Below are 20,756 nucleotides of genomic sequence, written 5' to 3'. Positions count from 1 at the left end.
CTGGAGGTAACCCAGCAAACCAACATGGGAGAGGGGACAGGGCAGCTCGGCCTTGGGAAGTGGATGGAGCAGCAGCCTAGGAGAAGGAGGCAGCATGAGTGAAGACCGCGAGACCATGAGCAGGCTGCGCTGGCTAATGAGGGGGTACGCCGGCCCTTCTGGCTGGAGCATGGTGTATGGGAAGGGGCCTGGAGAAGGAGAATGGTGAGTTGGGTGCCAATCCTAAGAGGGCCCTGGGTGACAGGTGGAGGAGCCCTGCAGAAAGCTCGGCCTGGCTGTGTGTTACCAGAGGCTTGATGGAGCAAGAGCAGGGGAAGCATCTATGAGAGGAGACTGTGGCAAAAATCTAGGCGGCAATCAGGAGCCGGACCCTGACTCGACTAGTGGTATCCGGAGCTCTGCTGGGGGATGGAGGGGAGGCCAGAGCTGTTCCTGGAGTGTCTTTAAAGTCTTTCTACCTTGCCTACGGGAGGCCATGGTATCTCACAGACTCAAGCCAGACACTTCTGGGCCCCATGAGCTTGTGTAACCTCAGGCAGGTCGCTGTACCTCTCCGATCCTGGTTGCCCTGTCTGAACAATGAGGATAATACTACCCCTTCACTAACCTGGCAAGGGACTCTGCGAATGAGATAAGCGGCCAGACTGCATGGTGGGTGAGAGCACTGCAGATGGACTCTGGAGCCTGCCACCTGGGCTCCTTCGAGCTCCTTCTTGGTCCTGCTGCTTATTCACTGAGTGACCTTGGGCAAGTTAACCAACACTTTCTGGGCCTTGCTTTCCTCATCTGTGAAATGGATTTAATAACAACATCCACATCAAAGGATTCATGTGACAACTGAATGAATTAATACATGGAAAGCGCTTAGAACAAATAGTGCTTGGCACTCAGTAAATTCAGTAAAAAGAAGGACAAGAAGGAGAAGAAGAAGAGGAAGAAGAAGAAGAGCTAGCTATTCTTACATAAAGCCACATAGGGTGGCACCTGGCACACAGAAGGCTGAGACTCACTCAGCATGTGTGTGGCCTCCTCTCCATGCTCCAGGCCTTTACTATGCTCTCAACAAATTCAGAGGCCCCAGTAGGCAAGGCAAGAGGTGGTGGGGGATGAGATCAAACAGTAGCAGAGGGCAAGCCTGAGTCCAGTCTTTCTCCCGCATAGGCCCCCATCTGACACCAGGAGACACCTACTCCCTTCAAAGCCCTCCAGCCAGGTACTCAGCCAGAGGCCTGCCCTGCCCTGATCCTTCCTTCCTCCCAGATCCTGCACACCCCCACCACCCTTGCTGCTTGTTTTGTGCTGAGCACTGTCACTGCCATGGGCTGAGCCTGGCACCCTGTGTCTCTGGCCAGTAGGAAGGGGCTCTATAAGTGCTGAGAGCACGGTGTTTGCTCAGCCTGGGGGCCCCTGCTGATCTGTGCACGCAGCCAAGAAATGTTTGTAGATGACAACAACCCCATTCTTGCCCCAGATCTAGACGGAGAAGCAAGACTCCTCTAATTCTCATTCAACTCAACATTATCATTTCCTCCCACACAAGTATAATGCTCCCAACACAGTGGGGGGAAAAATAAGTGGCTTAACCTCCTGGGAAGAAGGAGAGCCCCCCCCACCCCCGGGAAAAGCAACCAAGACCCCAGAGGAGACACACTTCCCCGGGGCCCCCTCCCTGGACTCACTCTCATCACCTCCACTTCCCCCCAGTGCCCTCGGCCCCTGCAGGGAGCACACTGACACAGCCCAGCAGCCACGCAGTAGACCATGCATTGTCCTGGCTGTCAGGAACACCAGGCCGGGCCCTCTGGTTGCTGTCCCCCAGTGTGAGCTAGCTTGCAGGGTGGGTGGGCGGGGGAGGAGGTATGCCTGGAGGGGGTTGGGCAGAGGATGGAGAGTTACCACCCAACCAGCTTCAGCCCACCACCGCCTACAGCAGAGCCAGAGCTGGGCCCCATGCACAAAGCGTGGGAAATACAGCTCTCTTCAGTGTAGAGTGTCTCAGCAGTGCCCCCCAGCACACCCGTAAATCATTCCAGGCGCCAGAACTGCAAGGGGGGCCAGGCCAAGATCAACCAGGAACGCAGAGCTCTTCTCTGATCATCTGGAGAGGGGCGGCCATGCCAAGGATAAAATACCTGAATGCTGATGGAGCCCAGCAGTGACTAACAAACAAAGAAGCAAACAACCAAGCAAAGCCCTCACATCCAGAAGACCAGTGGCCGGAAGGAGGTTGAGCCTCCTCTCACTCTATGCTGCACTAAAAAGGCCACACCCAGAGCACAGCAGAAGGCAGACTGGCATCCGGGAACCTGTCCAGAAGAGACAGTGCAGGAGGATGTGGGACTCTGGGGGGGGGAGAGCGGGGGGGGGGGAGTGGAGTAGGACATGGGTGGGGGTGGACAAGACAGCCACTTGCAGCTGCAGCAGAGCTAAAGTTCCCAGGACCAAAAGTCTGTCTTCGGGGTAGTGTGACCTCGGGCGGGTCGCTTCACTCCTCTGAGCCCCCTGTTTCTTCAGCTATAAAATGTGCATTGTGGTGACAGACGCACAGGATCGCGGGGAGGACTGAATTAAGTCTCCAGGCACACGGGGCCCTCAGCTAGCGGCAGCTGGCCTCTCTCCTCTCTCTCTCCGCCAGAGGGAGCCTGGGGACCAGAAACGCCTATAGCCTGTACCCGCTTTACCTATCCTCCCCCAGTGCGGCAGCCTCTGCTGCAAAAACTCCCACCCTGCCTGCCCTGGCTTTCCGAGGCAGCCTTCTCACCCACTCCTTACAAACCCAGAACGGCCCGGCAGGGGAGTCTCCTTGGCAGCAGTGGTGGCAGCAATGGCTACTGCAGCAACAGGCCCCTTCCTGATGCCTGGCTGCGAGGGAGAGTGGAAAGGAGGGAGACACAGGACCCTCTTCCCTCCCTCGTTGGCTCCCCCACTCATCCCAGTGTCAGCTCCTCCAGCTCAAATCCTCTAGATATCTAAGGCTCTCCTGGCCTCTCCCAGCTTGTGAACTGGCCAGGTCCCAAAGCCAACAGACTCCTGTGGATCGCCAAGCTCTGGTGGAAAAATGACAGGCCTTGGAGCAGGTGGACTTGGGTTCGAGTCCCAGCTCTGTTAGGAGCCAGCAGCATAACCTTGAGCAAAACCCTTTCATCTTGGAGCCTCGGTTTCCCCATCTCTAAGATGGAGTTGCTACTGATCACTGCACAGGGCCTGTTGTGAGGCCCCAAAGAGGCCAAGGTGGATGTGCAAATATTTAATATATGGTTAGGAGAAATTTAAAGTACTATCTAAACCCTCCTATTAATCTAGTTGAGGAAAAGAAATCCAACAAACAGCCTGGAGGGTTTACAAAAGAGGGACAGACCGAGAGGCAGGCCTGTGCGATGGCAGAAGCACAGAGCTCAAGAGCAAATGGGCTTCCAGCCAGCCAAGAGATTCAGATCCATGGCTGCAGGATGGAGAATCTGAGGGTAATGGAATCCTGGAACTGGGGAAGACCCAGGTCACTTCACTGGGCTCTATACCTCATTCAGGAATGGTGCTTTCTCTAGCTCTTCCCGACACCCACTGGGCCTCTACTGGACATGTCCAGCGCCGCCCCCCAACCATCTCTTGAGTCAGTCCACTGCATCACCATCCAGCCAGGCTGGAAAGTTCTCCCTGAATTATCCCCTAATTTCCGCCTGCTCCTGGTTCTGCTCCCTTGAGCCACACATAATGAGACTATCACAGGTCTGACCACTCTGGAAAATTATTCTACAGCCAGGCTCAAGGACCACCATGTCCATCCAGTCTCTTGCTCCTACTCCCACCAGGGGCCTCTCCTGAAACAGCCTCATTCAGTGGGTCTGACCCCTTCCTTCCTCCAGTGTGGGACCCACACAAGCAGTCAGTCTACGGGGAATGGGCTCCCAGTAGTCATGCCTGGACAGGAGAACCCATCTCCCTCGTCCCCGGACTACTCTGGGGCAGTGCACACCAAAACTCAGCTGAGGGTGCACTGCAGCGGAGCCCAGCTGAGCCCTCGAGCTGCAGCTGCTGCTCCTGGGGCCCAGCCATCTCAACCCAGCACCCCAGCCTGCTGCCTCACCACGGGGGAGTTGCAGAGAGCTGTCTCCCGGCAGATTTCCTGAGGCAGAAGGCTTCCCCACCCCCAGCCCAGCCTCCAAGAGACACTCCACTGGTTGTGGCACATGGTAGGACCAGCTGAGCAGTGAGAGGAGGGGGAAGGCTGTCCATTCGCTAGAGGACTTCAGACTTGCTCTGTAGTGTGGCTGTATTAGTCACAGAACCATCAAATCTAAGCTGGGGGACCTTAAAGAGCATTCGAGGCAGACAAGATATGGGGGGGGGGGCTGAAGGCCTGAGAGAGGAAGGGATTCAGTCAAGGTCACGAAGCCAATCTGCAGCACAGCTGGAAGGGGGACCCAGGTCTCCTAACTCCCGGTTCAGTGTTCTTTCCAATACAGCAGAAGGGAAAGCAGGGAGCCTTCAGGGAAGCCCTGTGAGCCTGCATGCCCTTGACTCTCTTAGCCTGACATTTATCTCGACCAGCTCATGGTACTGTCTGCAAGGAAGAAGTGGACCCAGCCTATGTCCCACCAACCCAAGAGACACTGCCAACATGTCCCGAATAGGCTGATACAGGCCCCAGAAGAGAAACTGGCACTGATCCAACAAGAGGGAAGATCTGTAGACTTCCCTTCCTGGTAGTTCTTTCATTGGGTGGTGTTTTTCTCCAGGGTGGAGAGGGGTGGTCTTTGAGGAACTAGCCAAGGGCCTGGCCTCCATCTTTGCTCTCCCATCTTTGCTCCCCTGGCCAGAATGTGCTGCAGTTCCCCTCAGAGGGGCGTCTCAGCCTCCAGCAGCCATTCCAGTCCCCACCTGCCTATCTGGGAAAGGATGGGTCTGAGACCATCAGACACAAGATCAGGCCTGCACTCAGCACCTGCAGAGGAAACCCAAAGGTTGGTTGGGGGGGGGGAATGGGGGCTTTCTTTCCCTTGGGGCTCTGAGGTGACACTATCAGATAATAAAAATCCCAAGCAGCACCTCCAAAATAAATAAATAAATAAATAAATAGCCATCCTCTGGCAAGGGTACAGCTAGGGGGTGAAGAAGTGGAGGGGTGATGACTGCTGTAGGCCCTCACTTCGTGGTTTTGAGAAAGAAGAGACACCTGCACTCATCTGGCCAACCTAGGCTGGGGTGGCTAGAGAAGGGGTGTCAGCTCCTCCTGACAGGCTGGGACGGGAGAGGAGGACATGGAATCAGGCACGGGCTTCTTACTTTATCAGCCATACAAGTTGGAGAGGGAACTAGAGGGGAAGAGCTGGGATGAACGGAGGGGTGGGTGGTGGTACGAACACACGTTCCTTACTTTCTCTGGAGGGTTGTGGCCGGGCTGGTGCTGGTACTGGTGCTGTGGCCGCCGCCGGCCCCGGGGCTGGAGCTCCTGGATGCGCCACGGCTCATCTGGCCCCGCTCCCGCGGTGGCCGGGGCCCCACGCCCACCGCCGCCGAATAGCCGGCTTCCTTCTCGCGGCCCGGGTGAGCTGACCCGGTCTCCCGCCCGCCACGTTCGCGACCCAGGGCTGGGTTCTCGTGGTGCAGGTGGCACTGGGCCACGTCGCGCTCGCGGGCTGGGTAGCCGGTAGTGTCCTGGAGCGGGTAGGCGGCGTCCCGCTCCTTGTCCCGATACACCGCCTCCCGGTTCTGGTAGGCGCCGTCCCGGTTCGGGTAGCCCACGTCCCGAGCCGCCTGGTGGAACTGGCTCTCCCGCAGCTCTCGGTGGTGAAACTGGGTCTCGCGCAGGTTCTGGTACTGGCTCTCGCGGCCGGGGCTATCCCGCGCGCCGTGGGGGTCCCGGTGCAGCTCCCCGCGGTGCAGCTGGCTCTCCTCCCTCAGGTCGCGGTTCTCCTGGGTGAGCTGGTCCAGCTGGCCCTCCAGCTCTTCAATGCGCCGCCGCTGGGTCTCCAGCAGCTGCTGCTGGCTCTCGATGATGTTGTTCAGCTCCAGCAGGTACTCCACCGCCCGGTTGGGGCTCTCGGATCCCGGACCGCCCGGGGGCCCCGACCCCGCCTCCATTCTGGCGGCCCAGGGGCAGGGGAAGGGGCAAGAGAGCCCGGTCCCCGCTCGCTCACGGCGCCACCCTCCCCCGGGCCCAGCCGGGGGAGGGGGCCGGCGGGACGCGAGGGCGCGCACCGGGCTCGAGGGCCCGGGGGCCCGGGGGGGCCCGGGAGACAGCTCTGGAGCCGGCGGCACCGGGAGCAGGAGCTGAGGCTACCGCTGCCGCCGCCACCGCCACGGCTCAGGAGGACGCGGCCCACGGCGCTCCGCCCGCTGCGGAGTCACTGCGCAGCGCGGCCGCGCGGGACCGCCCCGGCCGCCGGCCCGCCCCCCGCCCCTGCCCCCACCCCGCGCGCCCGGCCCGCCCCCGCGCGCCCCACCTGCCGCCGCCACCCGAGCCCGAAGGCAGACCCGCCCTGAGACACTCGCGCCGGCCGCAACATAGGCTGCGGGGAATCTCTCTGTGCCACCGCTCCCAGGGGCTTCACCCAATGCAGCCCAACGCAGCCCTCCATCTCGGTCCGTTCCAATGTCCCTGGGGTCCTCTCAGCCCAAGATCCTCATCTAAGACCTCCCTGGAACCCCCATTGCAGGCAGCCTCCGGATCCGGGCCTCCCGAGGACTCCGCATTCCCGGCCCTGCCAATCCCAAGTGTCCGATTCCACATCCCATCCAACCCCGGGACGTCCTATCTCAGGCGACCTCCCTCCCGCCCACATCCCGGGTAGTCCCGGGATCTCTCATCCTAGCCAGTCCCTGGACCATTCTTCCATCTCAGCCAGCCCCGTGTCCCTCCAGCCCCGAAGGCCACAGCTCCCACTTCCCAGGCAGCCCCCAGAACATCACCTCCCTTTCCCCACAGTCATCACAGCCATCCACCCCCCACTGCAGCCAGTTCCTAAACTCTCCATCCAGTGCAACATCCAGATCCCCCACCCCCTCAACCCCAGGATTAGGAAAGTTACCCAGTCCCTGGGTCCTCCAACCAAGGAGGTCCCAGGATCCCATCCCAACAAGTTCTGGGACTCCCCATCGCAGCTAAGGGGAGCTCCATTCATTCCTCCAGCTCTCACTTTCTGCCCTCCTCTGGAAATGCTCTCCATTGTGTCCATTGTCTTCATTCAGTGGGACCCATCCTTCAAGACTTAAATGCCACCTTATTGAAGCCAACCTTAATTTCCCTGGCCAGAAGTGCTCGCTTTCTCTCTCCTCTCAACCTCCCATTTCACTTCTTTACACTTCTCTTGTGGTACTATGGGACAAGTGGATCTCTGCTTTAAAATGTATTCGTTTGTGTTCTTATTTTATGTCCTCTGCCAAGTCGAGCTCCTTAAAGCCAGAAACATGTCTTCATTCATCCTTGTGAGCAGGTTGGGGTAGAGGAGAAAGCATCCATTTTATAGTGAGACAAAAATGGATTTAAATTCTATCTTCTCTCTGAACTTCCATTTCCCCAATCAATAACACCTGTCTGGTAGGAGTGGTCTTAGAAAAAAGCAGATAAAAACATTTGGCACAGAAAGCACAATCCACAGAATAGGAGAAAATATTTGCCGATGGTATATCTGATAAGTGTTTTGTATTCAGAATACACGAAGAACTCTTAGAGCCCAACAACAAGAAGACAACCCAATGTTTTTGAATGGGCAAAGAATTTGAAGAGATATCATTCTGAGGAAGATACAAAGGGCCAATAAGCTCATGAAAAGACACTCACCATCATTAGCCACCAGATAAATGCAGATCAAAAACCACAATGAGACACACACGCACACGCACACACACACAATGAGATTTCTGTGCTACCCATATGGTGTTGTTCTGAGTTCCTGTCATAACTTTCACAATTTCCAGAGCCTTTAGTGTCCTCCACATGAAGGAGGCGGCTGTCCTTAAAATCTTTGCAACAAGAACCCTCTTAAGTGGCACCAAGCTTGACTTCCAAGTGGAACTGTACATCTCTAAAGAGAAAAATGAAGGCATATACAGCTTAAATCTAAAGAAAACCTGGGAGAAGCTTCTGCTGGTGGCTTGTACCATTGTTACCATTGAAAACTTGGTTGCTGCCAGTGTCATATACTCCAGTAATAGTGGCCAGTGAGCTGTGTTCAAGTTTGCTGTTGTTCCTGGATCCAGTCCTACCGCTGGCCACGTCACTCTCCGAAACTTCACTAGCCAGCTCCAGACAGCCTCCCTGGAGCCATGACTTCTGGTGATGTCTGGTCCCCGGGCTGATCACCAGCCTGCCACCTAAGTGTCTTATGTTAATCTGCCTACCAATGCTCTGTATTACACAGACACTCCTCTGTGCTATGTGGGCATTGCCATTCCATGCAACAACAAGGCAGAACCCTCAGTGGGTCTGGACCAGGAAGTTCTTTCTGTGCATGCATGGCAACATTTCCCATGAGCACCCATGGGAGGTCATGCCTGATCTCTACTTCTACAGAGATCCTGAAGAGATTGAAGAGGAAGAGCAGGCCACTGCTGAAAAGGCTGTGCCCAAGGAGGAATTTCAAGGTGAATGTACTGCTCCAGTTCCTGAGTTTACTGTTACTCAACCCAAGGTCCCAAACTGGTCTGAAGGTGTATATGTGCCTTTGGTGCCTTTCCTAGAAGTTCCCTGCTGAAGACTGGAGCGCTCAGCCCACTACAGAAGACTGGTCTGCAACTCCCACTGCTTCGGCCACTGAATGGGTAGGAACAACCGTTGGGTGGTCCTTTGGGATGCAAAATGATGTGGTCACTTGGGAGAGCCGTTTGAAATTTGTTCAGAATGTTAACCATAGAGTTACCATATGACCCGGGAATTCCACTCCTAGGTACATAGCCAAGAGAAATGAAAACATATGTCCACCAAGAAACGTGTACATGAATGTTCATAGCAGCATTATTTGCAAAAACCAAAAAGCAGAAACAATCAAATGTTCATCTGTCGATGAATGGGCAAACAAAATGTGCCATATCCACACAATGGAGTACTTTTCAGCCGTAAAAAGGACTGAAGTATTGATCCATGCTAAAACATGGATAAACCTTAAAAACATTATGTTACGTTATGCTAAATGAGACACGACAGGCCACATATTGTGGGATGCCTGGGCGGCTTAGTTGCTTTAGCGGCTCACTTTTTATTTTGGCTCAGGTCATGATCTCAGGGTCCTGAGATGCAGCCCCCTCTTGAACTTCATGCTGGGTAGGGAGCCTGCTTAAGTTTCTCACTCTCCCTCTTCTTCTGCCTCTTGCTCCCGGCATGCACTCACTCTCTCGTTCTCTCTCTCTATTAAGAAGAAAAAAGGGCCACATATCGTGATTTCACTTATATAAAATTCCAGAATAGGCAAATTCATAGAGACAAAAAGCAGACTGGTGCTTGCCAGGAGCTGGGGCATGTGTTGGGGAAAGCAGAGTGACTACTAACAGGTATGAGGTTTTTTGAGAGAGAATGAATGTTCTAAAATTAGATTGGTGGGACTCCTGGGTGACTCCCTCGGGTAAGCCCCCGACTCTTGAATTCAGTTTGTGTTCTCAGGGTTGTGAGATGGAGATCCGAGGTGGGCTCCTCCTTGGGCGTGTAGTTTGTTTTAAGACTCTCTCTATCCGTTTCCCTCTGTCCCTCCCTCTTTCTCTCTCCCTCTCTAAAAATACCATAAATAAAAAAATAAAATTCAATTGTGGTGATGGTTGCACAACTCTGTTAATTAAAAACCACTGAACTGTACATTTTTAAAGGGAGAATTTTATGATATGTAAATTTTATTTTGATAAGGCTATTTTAAGAAAAAAACAAATACCTTGCACAGAGTGTAGCACATAACAGCAATTACAGTAGTAATAACTAACACTTCTACAGAGCTTACCATGTGCCAGGGACTGTGCTAAGCATTTTACATTACATCACTTAATCCTTATGACAATCCTATGAGGTAGGTAGTGTTATTACCCCCATGTTACAGGTACAAGGAGAGTGAAACCCAGAGGTTGAATGACTTGCCCAGGATCACAAGGAGGCATAGCCAGGATGCTCAGAGTTTTCCTTCTCGCTTCTTCATATCTTTTCTCAGTATTTTATACAAAAAAGATGCACCATCTTTGTGTTAAGTTAACACATCCATCGCACACTTCTATTCATCCAGTGAACACTTACAGAGTATTATGTTCTAGGCAATACCTGCATTCTCATCCTTATCCTTGCTTCTTTCATTCAGATTCCCTGTGGGTCATGGGGTGAATGGATAGGGAGATTCATCCACAAAATACTTGTTGAGTCTCTACTATGTGTCAAACACTGTTCTAGACGCTGAGGATAGAATAATGAACAAACTAGACAACAATCTCTAACCTCATGAAGCTAATGTTCTAGTAGAACAGAGAGACAATAAACAAATAGAAAATACTGAGCATGTTGGATGGTATACTAGATGTCATCAAGTTAAGGTGAGGCCATACTCCATTAGTGTGGGTCTTAATCCAATGACTGGTGTCCTTATAAGAAGAGAGAAACTTGGACATAGACACACACACACACACACACACACAACATGCACACACGCGTGCACGCACAAAGAGGAATGACATGTGAAGACAGAGGCAGAGATTGCAATCTACAAGCCAAGGAATGCTAAGCATTGCCAGTAACCACCAGAAGGTAGGAAGAGACAAGGAAAGATTCTTCCCCAGACTTCCAGCCCCCAGAGCCCTGAGAGAATAAATAAATTTTCATTGTTTGAGGTAACCCAGTTTGGGGTACTTTGTTATAGCAGCCCTAGGAGACTAACACTGGTGCTCTGGAGAAAGACCAAACAAGGAAGGATGATAGAGAGCCCTGGGTGAATCAGACATAGCCTGTGCCCTCAGGGAGCTGCCGGTCTAGTCAGAGAGCTCCAACCATAAGTCACAGACAGGACTAACAACACAAGGTGTAAAGGACCAGAGCAGAGGCACAGCAGGACTGGGGTGCTGGGATGTCTTTATGGCTGTGAAGGTATTTGAGCTGAGCTTAAGATTTTAACAGGTGGGGGGCGCCTGGGTGGCTCAGTGGGTTAGGCTGCTGCCTTCGGCTTGGGTCATGATTCAGGGTCCTGGGATCGAGTCCCACATCAGGCTCTCTGCTCGGCAGGGAGACTGCTTCCCTCTCTCTCTCTCTGCCTGCCTCTCTGTCTACTTGTGATCTCTCTCTGTCAAATAAATAAATAAAATATTAAAAAAAAAAAGATTTTAACAGGTGGAAGTGGAAGAGCTGAGAAAAATACCTGTTGCGTGGAGCCATGTGTGGTGGGAGGAAAGGAACGGTCAGTAAAACTGTGTGTTTGAGGAGCCACACACAGTTTGGTTGAAGAGAGCACAAGATATAAGTGTGTGAGCAGGTGTGTGTGTGTGTGTGTGTGTGTGTGTGTGTGTGTTGTAAGGGATAGGAGGTAGTGGGAAGACATGGCTTGATTTAGCTTAGAGAAGACTCCATTGCCAAGCTGGAGCATCTGGACTTTCTCTTACAGGCAATGAAAAGTCAGGAGCATTTTTGAGCAAGAGAGTAACATGGTAGGCGGCGAGGGGGGCTCCACATGGATATCATATGTACCAAACATTACACACCATAAGGTGAGTTTTGTCTTGGTTCATTGCTATTTGGCTGAAACTGTGGTACTACCTTTTTGTTTTTTCCTGCCTGCTGGCTCCCAGGGTCATTTCCCAGAAGCCTCAGCCTCTGGCATGATTGCTCCAATTCTCCTTATCCTAGGGCCGGCTTTGCCAAGGAATATGGAGCCAGAGCAGGAAAGAGCCCTGAAAACCACATCTCACCATTACCAGTATCCAGTCAACAAAAACTCATCACGATAACGAGAGCCAGGAAATATTTTCCTCAGATGCAAAGGTGGCACCTGTTCAAATTGGTTTTTCCTGTTGGGTTCTCACAGCTCTGTCCATAAACAGATCTTCTCTTATACCGGTTAGCTGCCAGACATGAGATGGGAAAATCAAAAAATTTTTAAAAGTCACTGTTCTTTCCATCAGAGAGTTTGCAGGTCCAGAATGTCAGAGCAGAAGTGATGTTAAAGATTAACTCACTTTTCAGATGAGGGCGCTGAGGACCCAAAGAAATGATTTGCACATACTTGCTGTGTGATCACTAAGCTACAGTTCCTGACTTGGGCTATTTCCTGAGGTCCAGTGTTCCAAAGAGTCTTAAGATTGCAGACTATAAAGAGCGGAATGCTAAGGAAGTGCCTATCCGTGAGGAACATAGGAGAACCAAGAAGGACGGGAAAAGGAAGTCTCTCATCTCTGTGGGGATCCCTAAAGAGATAGCAGTGCTTAAAACTGAGACAGCATTTAGCTAATTAATTAATCATCTTTCCAGTCCTCTTTCCCCTAGTGGGGGAAGGGACAAGATATATCCAAAGTGCCTGTCAGTCTTGAACAGTCTCACAGAAAGCAATCCTAATAGGTTAGTCGGGAGTTTTGTTTCAGGAAAAATTTTCTCTCCGAAGAGGATTTGTAAGCTTGATCCTGTCAGAACATAAAACCACATAACCCAATGTGTTTCCAAATTTGTCCTAGCTGCCATAAAATTTTGAGCCAAATTCAGAGTCCAATTATAATCCAGTTCATTTTGGGTACCTGGCAACATCTATTCATGCTTCCTTTACATGGTCTCTGGTCTGTTTTCTTCCACATTTTTATCCCTAATTGTCTTTCTTTCATGTTATAACTGATGAGCCTCCTAATATCCTCTTTAAGGTAGGCGGGATATAAATCTTACATAAACTAAACTATATTTACAGATGCTAAGGGGATTTGAACTAGTGAAGAACATTTGCAGGAACAGATGATATTTGGCCTAGAAGAGAGCAGGCTTGTGAAGACATGATTACTGGCTTCAAATATCCAATAGGCTGTCAGAGGGGCAATGCAGTGGAATTACTGTGCTTAGCTCTGAAGGGCACAATCAGAAGCAATGGATAAAAAGTACAGGAAGACCAATTCCCAGAGGGAAGAAACCTCTCAGAGGCAAAGCTTAGCAATGACGGTGAGTTTACTACCATGGGATGTCTTCATATAGTGGCTGGATGGCCTCATTTGGAGGGGCTTATTGCATAGGGAATGTAAGCACTGGATGGAAGGGTTGGATGAGATTATTTAAAAGGCCCTTTCCAGCCCTAATAGATGTAAAACACAGCTCTATGTGTAGAAAAGAAGACTGGGGCAGGGGACAGGTGGGGAAAGAGACAGGAAGATACAAAAGTTCATCAAATGCTAGAACATTCTAGTCAGAAGCAGCAAACCCTAATTGCTTCCAAGATCCTTGTACATGGAAAAATTTTCCACAAACAGAATCCCCGGCCGCAATTTCCCCAGTCTTATTCCATCTGACTCCTACAGGGCAGGAGAAACGAAAAAATCAGCTCCATTGCTCCCGGTGCTGTTATTCAAGAAAGAGCACATCAAGACCTTTAGAGCTGGAAGGAGCCTTAGAGATCCTATTATCCCAACCCCGCACTTTAGAACTGGAGAGAAAGAGGCCCAGAGAGTGGAAGGGGCCTCCCTGTCTACCTGTCAGCCCCTTCACTGACCATGTGGTACTAAGGGGAAGAGACAATTTTGTTTACCCTTCAGTCCCCCACCTAGATGGGGCTGCAGGTCCTTGGACATGGTGAATGCCCAGTAGGCAGTTGGAAAATGGAACTGAATTGCCCAGAAGAGCTGGAAGTAAAAGCTGGGTCTTTTGGCACCCCCACCAGCAGCCCACAATACTTTCCATGACAAAATTTCATCCACTTCAATTCAACAGACACTGATTTGGCATATCTGTGTGCCAGGCCTGGAGCTATAGCAAGAGAGGAACAAGAGGCAGGCTGTGCCCTCAAGGAGCAACCGGCTCCTCCTGGGAGCTGGGCTCTTCCCTTCTTGGGCCCTGCACACCTGCTGTTCTTTTGGCGCAGAAAGCTCTTTTCGCTGCCTTTGCCTACTTACTGCCTATTCATCCTTCAGATCTCAGTTCAAATGTCAATTCTTCAGCGGCACCGTCTCTCACTCCCAGATGAGGCAGATCCCTCTGATAAACGCTCTCAGTGAGTCTTTCTCCTTCCTTGAGCTTAGCAAGTATGTAATTACATATTGATTTGTGCGGTTCTTTGTTTGCTTTCCTCCTGCCTCCTTCACTAGACTATTAGCTCTACAAGGGCAGATACTCCGTCTGTTACGCTCCCCACTGTACCACGAGTCTGGCAAAAAGCCTGGGACATGGTAGGCAAGCAATAAGCAATCTATGTTTGTTGAATGCATGAATCAACAACCTAATCGGGTATATAGATAGATAAATCATAACTACAATTCACTGTGATAAGGGATATATGGTAATACAGAAATCAATTCCGTAGGAGGGAGAAAGCCAGCTCTTGTATCAACGGATCTGGCCTTGTAGAATAATTACACTGCCAGACAATCAAAGTAGGGAACTAACAGCATAGCCTTGAGAAAGTGCCAGTTGGGGGCACCCGGCTGGGTTAGTCATTAGAGCATGGGACTCTTGATCTTGGGGTCATGAGTTCAAGCCCCACGTTGGGTGTAGATTACCTAAAAGAAGAAAGGAAGGAAGAAAGAAAAGAAAGTGCCTTTTGTGTTTAGACAAACCAAAGCTGTGAGTACCTGGAGAATCACAGTAGTTCTGCCACAGTCGCACAGACTGGGCACCTGAGTACCAGGCACGAAAGGCAGAACCAGACATGGGGCTGGCAAGGCCAAAAGGACGCTGCTGGTATTTGAAATCCAGATTTCTCTGTTCCTTAGTGATGTCCTCTACAGAAGAAAGACCCAGAGGATTAACTGGTCCTGGAATGAGGGGGCAGTTCTGCATCTTTGGTGGTGGTGGCGGGGGGGGGTGGGGGGGGTGGGGGGGTGGGGGGGGTGGGGGGGTGGGGGGGGTGAGGGGGGGGTGTTCTGGTAAAACCTTCTCCCAAGCATAAGAGAGTGTTGCCCTCTAGTGGTAATAATGATCATGATCACTATAATAGCAAGTAATGGATGTGGCCCTTATTAGGGTGACCATCCACTCCGGTTTGCCCGGGATCATTTCAGCTCTCAAGTTCCACTTTCTGGGGAACCTCTGGGTCCCAGGCAAACAGTGAAATTTGGTCATTTTACCCCTTGATGATGTTTAGTGCACGATGCATACACACGATCTCATTCGATGGCTCATAGCCCCTAGGGCCATGAATGAAGATTCAGGCTCCAGAGACCTGTAGAGCTTTAGCTACCCAGCCTGATTCCCAAATGAGAAAAGAAAGCCCAAGAGAAGCAAATTCCTTTTTCAACATCACATTACAAATTTATAGCAGAACTGGGATCAACATGTAGGTATCCAGACCCACAATGCCGTGCTCTCTGTCCCTGCCTGGCATGCCCTTGTGTGCTTTGTCAATTTGTCTAGGTCCCACGCCCTCCAGGAAGCCTTTCCTAAACTACCCACCTCTCAGTCCTTTCAGAAAGCTTTCCCCTGAAACACTCATCTGACACTTAGCATGTGCTATAGGTACTGGGGTTTTTTAATGCTTTAAATAAATAACTGGAAAAAAAAGTAAGACTCCTTGGCCTCCCACCCCCAAACCCCCACAGGTACTGGTGAGGAGAGCAGCCTCTGGGCATGAGTGTCAGGTGTTCCCATAGTTTGTTCTCATATTTCCCATAGAAAATATTCTATTTTCCCATGCCCCGAGGAAAAGGCATTTGGCACTGCAGAGCAAGGAAAGAAGAAGAGAGAGATTTTTTGCAATTACCAGGTGGGATGGATTTGAGAGCCAAGAGCTGAGCAGAGGTGAGAAGGCATATCTGTGACCTTAAGAGGAAAGGAGAGAGAGTGAGAGCCTTCTTTGCCCCAGTGATACCATCAGGGAATAGGTCCTAGTTTCTTGCTACCAGAATTGCAGTGTCCTTTGGTGTTCCCCTGGTTCCTGTCAAGGACCCCCCAAATCAGCTCTTGCCTCTCCCCTCCACGGAGACAAATTTGCAAACTCCCACATCTCTGTGGAAACGGCAGAGAGCAGGAGAGAAGAAAAAAGGAGAAAAATCCACCCACATGCCAACAAACTGGAAAAAAAATAACCCAGGCCTTGTCTCACTCAGCTGTTGGCTTGCTGCTCCCTCCCACTGTGATGGCTGCTCCTGCCTCCTGGACAGGGACCTGGCTCAGTGCAGCCTCCCTTGCCGCCCTGAGCTGGCTTTAGTCAATAGTCTTCCCCCAATCTCAGCTATGGAAAGGAGGGTCCTACAGCCTAGGGATAGGAAAGCTGGAAGGAAAGACTGACAGAGCCACCAAATGTTTTTGACCAACTACAACTCAGTTCCCATCACTGTCCCCTAAACCATGAGGGGGACCATTCTCCCATCCCAGGGAGAGAAGTCAAGGAATTCTCTCCCACCAGGCAATTTCTTCCTCAAATGCCGTCCCTTGACCATTCCCTCTGCTACCTCTCTCTACCATTTCATTTTTAGGCTCTATTTTCAGGCTAACTCCCTCTACTCCAATATTTTCATGCTTTTTCATGCTTTATCCTTTTTTCACCTTCTGCCCAATTCTGGGCATCATACCTTAAAAAAAAAAAAAAACAAGATTCAGCATGTCAGTAAGAAAGGAAGGTTCTGGAAGTCATCACTATTAGAAACTGTTAAAGAAAATAGAGGTGTTCAGTAGTAGAGAGGGTACAGACTCATAAATCATGGCAAGATGAAACCACAAAAAGCTTTTTGGATTATTTTGTCCAACCCTTCATTTTCCAGCTGAGGTTACTGAGGCCCAGAGAGGGAAGAAGACCTGGGCTGTCATGCAGAAGAGGGGACAGCTTTGGTCTGTGGGCCTCCAGGAAACAGAAGGAGGACGAGTGGGTGAAAGATTCGAAAAAGTAGATTTAGATGACAGTTTTGTTTCTTCCTTCCAAAACCTTACTCCTGTTATGTTATGTCCTTGTCTTACTGTGTGGGATCTCCAGTTCAATGGTGAACAAAAGGGGCCATAATGGGCATCCCTGTTTTGTTATTCATTTTAAAAGGAAAAATTTGAATGTTTCACCATTATATATGTTTGCTGTAGGATTTTGGAGGTTGCTTTCATTGGGTTAAGGAAGTTCCCTCTTACTCCTAGTATGCAAGGTTTTTTGTTTGTTTGTTTTTTGTTTTGTTTTGTTTTGTTTTTGGTCACTAACAGGTGTCAAATTTTATCCAAGCCTTCCTCAGCATCTTTTGTAATGGTCATGTTTTTTTCTTTTCTGATCTGTTTTTATGGCCAAGGATGCAGTATTTAGCTCAAGAGAAAAATGAGCTCTCTAAATTACAAAACTACCTACAGAGGCATTGGCTGCCTCATAGATCAATGCAGTCAGTTCCAAGTCACTGGAGATGTCCAAGTGGAAGTGCAGCCATTCAATATATATTCAGGTCCCAGGCTCTATTCTAGGTATAGACAACTCAGTGGTTAAGAGGGTCCCAGCTCTCTTGGTGTTCACATTTTAGAGAAAAGATAATAGACACAAACAACCAACACATACAAGAAGATCATTTCCAAAAGTTAAAAGTTCTTTGAAAACAAATGGGAAAAAAAAATCTACAAAGGCAGTGTGACTGGGTAGGGGTGGGGAACAAGTTTAAATAGAGTAGGCAAGGATGGTTTCTCCAGGGAGGTGACAGCAAAGGCAAGACTGAATGACAAGAAAGTAGTCATTTCCTGAAGATCCAGAGCCATGGCATCCCAGACAAGGTGAAACACAAGGTCAAAGGCCCTAAGATGAGAATGAGTTTGGTATATTCAAAGGGTTTCAGGAGGAAGTCTGACTAGGGAGAGCGAGGGGGGAGACTGATATTAGATGAAGCAGGAAAGAAGTTCTGGAGCAAGACTGTATAAGGCATATCACTCAGTCCTAAAAAAGAATGAAATCTTGCCATTTGTAACAACATGGATAGAGCTAGAGGGTAAAATGCTAAGTGAGACAAGTCAGTCAGAGAAAGATAAATAAACCATGTGATTGGGCGCCTGGGTGGCTCAGTGGGTTAAGCCGCTGCCTTCGGCTCAGGTCATGATCTCAGGGTCCTGGGATCGAGTCCCGCATCGGGCTTTCTGCTCAGCAGGGAGCCTGCTTCCCTTCCTCTCTCTCTGCCTGCCTCTCTGCCTACTTGTGATCTCGCTCTGTCAAATAAATAAATAAAATCTTTAAAAAAAAATTAAAAAAAAATAAACCATGTGATTGCACTCATATGCAGAATTTAAGAAACAAACAAAGGAAAAAAGACACAAACAAAAAAAATTGACTCTAAAATGTAGAGAATAAACTGGAGGTTGCCAGAGGGGAGGTGGGTAGGAACACAGTGAAATGGTAGAGATTGAGTACACTTATCATGATGAGCCCTATACATGAGTCTTGTATAGAATTGTTGGATCACTGTATTGTACACCTGAAACTAATAAAACACTGTATGTTAATTATACCTAAATTTAAAAATAAATAAAAAAAGACTGTGCATGGCCATGCCAACCATGGCAAAGTGTTTAGGTTTTATTGTAGGTACAATGAAAAGCCAATGGAGACTTTGAGCTGGGAGTGATATGATCTATAATCATTCTATGTGATGTGAGGAGAATGGATTATAAGAAGGGCAAAATTGGAAACAGAAAAGTTAGTAGGCTAGTTATGAAACCAGTTAGGAGGTACAGGTCCCATAATAGCTTATGCTAGGATAGTGATGGTAGAGAAAGTTAAGTGGACAGATTGGGGATATATTTTTACCTGAACATCATTATCAATCAACTTGATCTCATTGACATTTATAGATTACTCCATCCAACAGCAGAGTGCACATTCTTCTCAAGTCTGCAGTGAACACTCAACAAGATAGACCATATTCTGGGCCATAAAACATATATTAACAAATTGAAAAAAATAGAAATCACACGAAGTATGCTCTCAGACCACAATGGAACTAAACTAGAAATCTGTAATAGATAATAGTTGGAAAATCCCCAAATGTTTAGAAATTAGACAACACATTTCTAAATAATGCATGAGACTGTGGACTTTGAGAAACAAACTAAGGGTTTTGGAGGGGTGGGGAGTGGGGGGGTTGGGTGACCCCGGTGGTGGGTATTATGGAGGGCACGTATTACATGGAGCACTGGGTGTGGTGCATAAACAATGAATGCTGGAACACTGAAAAGAAATAAAATAAAATGGAAAAAAAATAATGCATGTGTCAAAGAAGAAGTCTCAAGAGAAATTTTAAAATATTTTGAATTAAATGAAAATGAAAATACAGTTTACCAAAATTTGTAGCATTGTAGAAAACCCCAAACAATCACACACACACACACACACACACACACACAAAAAAAAAACCTTCTGAACTAATGAGAACATATATAGCAAGGTTGCAGACACAACCTCAATATGCAAAAATCAATTACTTTCTTATATTTCAGCAATGAAAAATTAGAATAGGAATTTTTATTTATTTATTTATTTATTTTTTAAAGATTTTATTTATTTGACAGAGACACAGAGAGAGAGGGAACACAAGCAGGGGGAGTGCGAGAGGGAGAAGCAGGCCTCCCGCTGAGCAGGGAGCCAATGTGGGCCTCAATCCCAGGACCCTGGGATCCTGACCTGAGCTGAAGGCAGACACTTAATGACTGAGCCACCCAGGTGCCCTAGAATAGGAATTTTTAAGAAAATGGTACTACTTACAGCAGCTGCAAAACAATGAAGGTATAAATATAGGTAGGTATATTTAGGTATAAATATAACAAAATATGTACAGGATCTGAATGTGAAAAGCTACAAAACACAAATAAAAAACAACAACAACAAAGAAGATCTAAATAAATGGAGAGATATTCCATGTTCATGGATAGGAAGACTCAATGTTGTCAAATATGTCAGTTCTTCCCAACTTGATCTATAGAATAATTTCAGTTAAAATGCAATCAAACTATTTTGTAGATATAAACAAAATGATTCTCAATTTATATGGAAAAGCCAAAGACCTATCATAACCAAAATGATACTGAAGAACAAAGTTGGACGATTCACACTACTGATTTCAAGATAGCTACAATACTATAAAACTACAGTACATAAGGTAGTGGTATTAAAAGAAAGAATAGACACTTAGGTCAATGGAAAAAATGAAATATATATAAAAATGGAGCCCAAAAACTTGTTGATGGAGGTACAGGATGAAGAAAAGTAGGGAATCAAGAAGGACCATCTGCATGAGATGAGAGGAAGATCAGGTTAGATCCTTTTAAAATTATCTTCCAAACTTTAAGTTTTATTTTTTTATTTTTTAAATATTTAATTTATTTATCTGACAGAGAGAGATCACAAGTAGGCAGAGAGGCAAGCAGAGAGAGAGAGAGAGGAGGAAGCAGTCTCCCCACCGAGCAGAGAGCCTGATGCAGGACTTGATCCCAGGACCCTGAGATCATGACCTGAGCCAAAGACAGAGGCCCAACCCACTGAGCCACCCAGGTGCCCCCAAACTCTAAGTTTTAATAAAAAATTATAAGGCCCATGATTCCTTGGCCTGACCACATATTTCTCCTAAGCTACTACAGCTGTACTTGGGGCTGGTGTCTCACTACTTACAGACATCATACCTCAAGCTCAGTCTCCTTTCCTCTTCTTTGGAGGGGTTGCTGGGGGTTCTCTGCA

The 20,756-nt window shown here is 48.8% G+C and overlaps 1 protein-coding gene and 1 pseudogene across 2 annotated transcripts in view; one reads left to right on the top strand and one right to left on the bottom strand.

Annotated features, from left to right (window-relative positions):
• The window catches only part of IQSEC2 (IQ motif and Sec7 domain ArfGEF 2), a 77,838-nt gene extending 71,488 nt beyond the window's left edge, over positions 1-6,350 (bottom strand). Inside the window, 1 exon segment of the mRNA XM_082717555.1 lies at positions 5,375-6,350. Coding sequence (XP_082573681.1) covers positions 5,375-6,081 — 707 coding nt within the window. The 5' untranslated portion in view covers positions 6,082-6,350.
• Positions 6,351-7,936: 1,586 nt separating this feature from the next.
• On the top strand, positions 7,937-8,865 carry LOC309855920 (small ribosomal subunit protein uS2 pseudogene; annotated as a pseudogene). The gene is made up of 2 exons: positions 7,937-8,160; positions 8,239-8,865. The product of its transcript is annotated as a small ribosomal subunit protein uS2 pseudogene (transcript).
• The last annotated feature ends 11,891 nt before the right edge of the window (positions 8,866-20,756 follow it).

Source organism: Mustela nivalis (assembly GCF_964662115.1).
Source record: "Mustela nivalis genome assembly, chromosome: X".
NCBI lineage: Eukaryota > Metazoa > Chordata > Mammalia > Carnivora > Mustelidae > Mustela > Mustela nivalis.
Note: the sequence above shows the minus strand (reverse complement) of the source record. Positions and strands in the feature narration are given on the sequence as shown.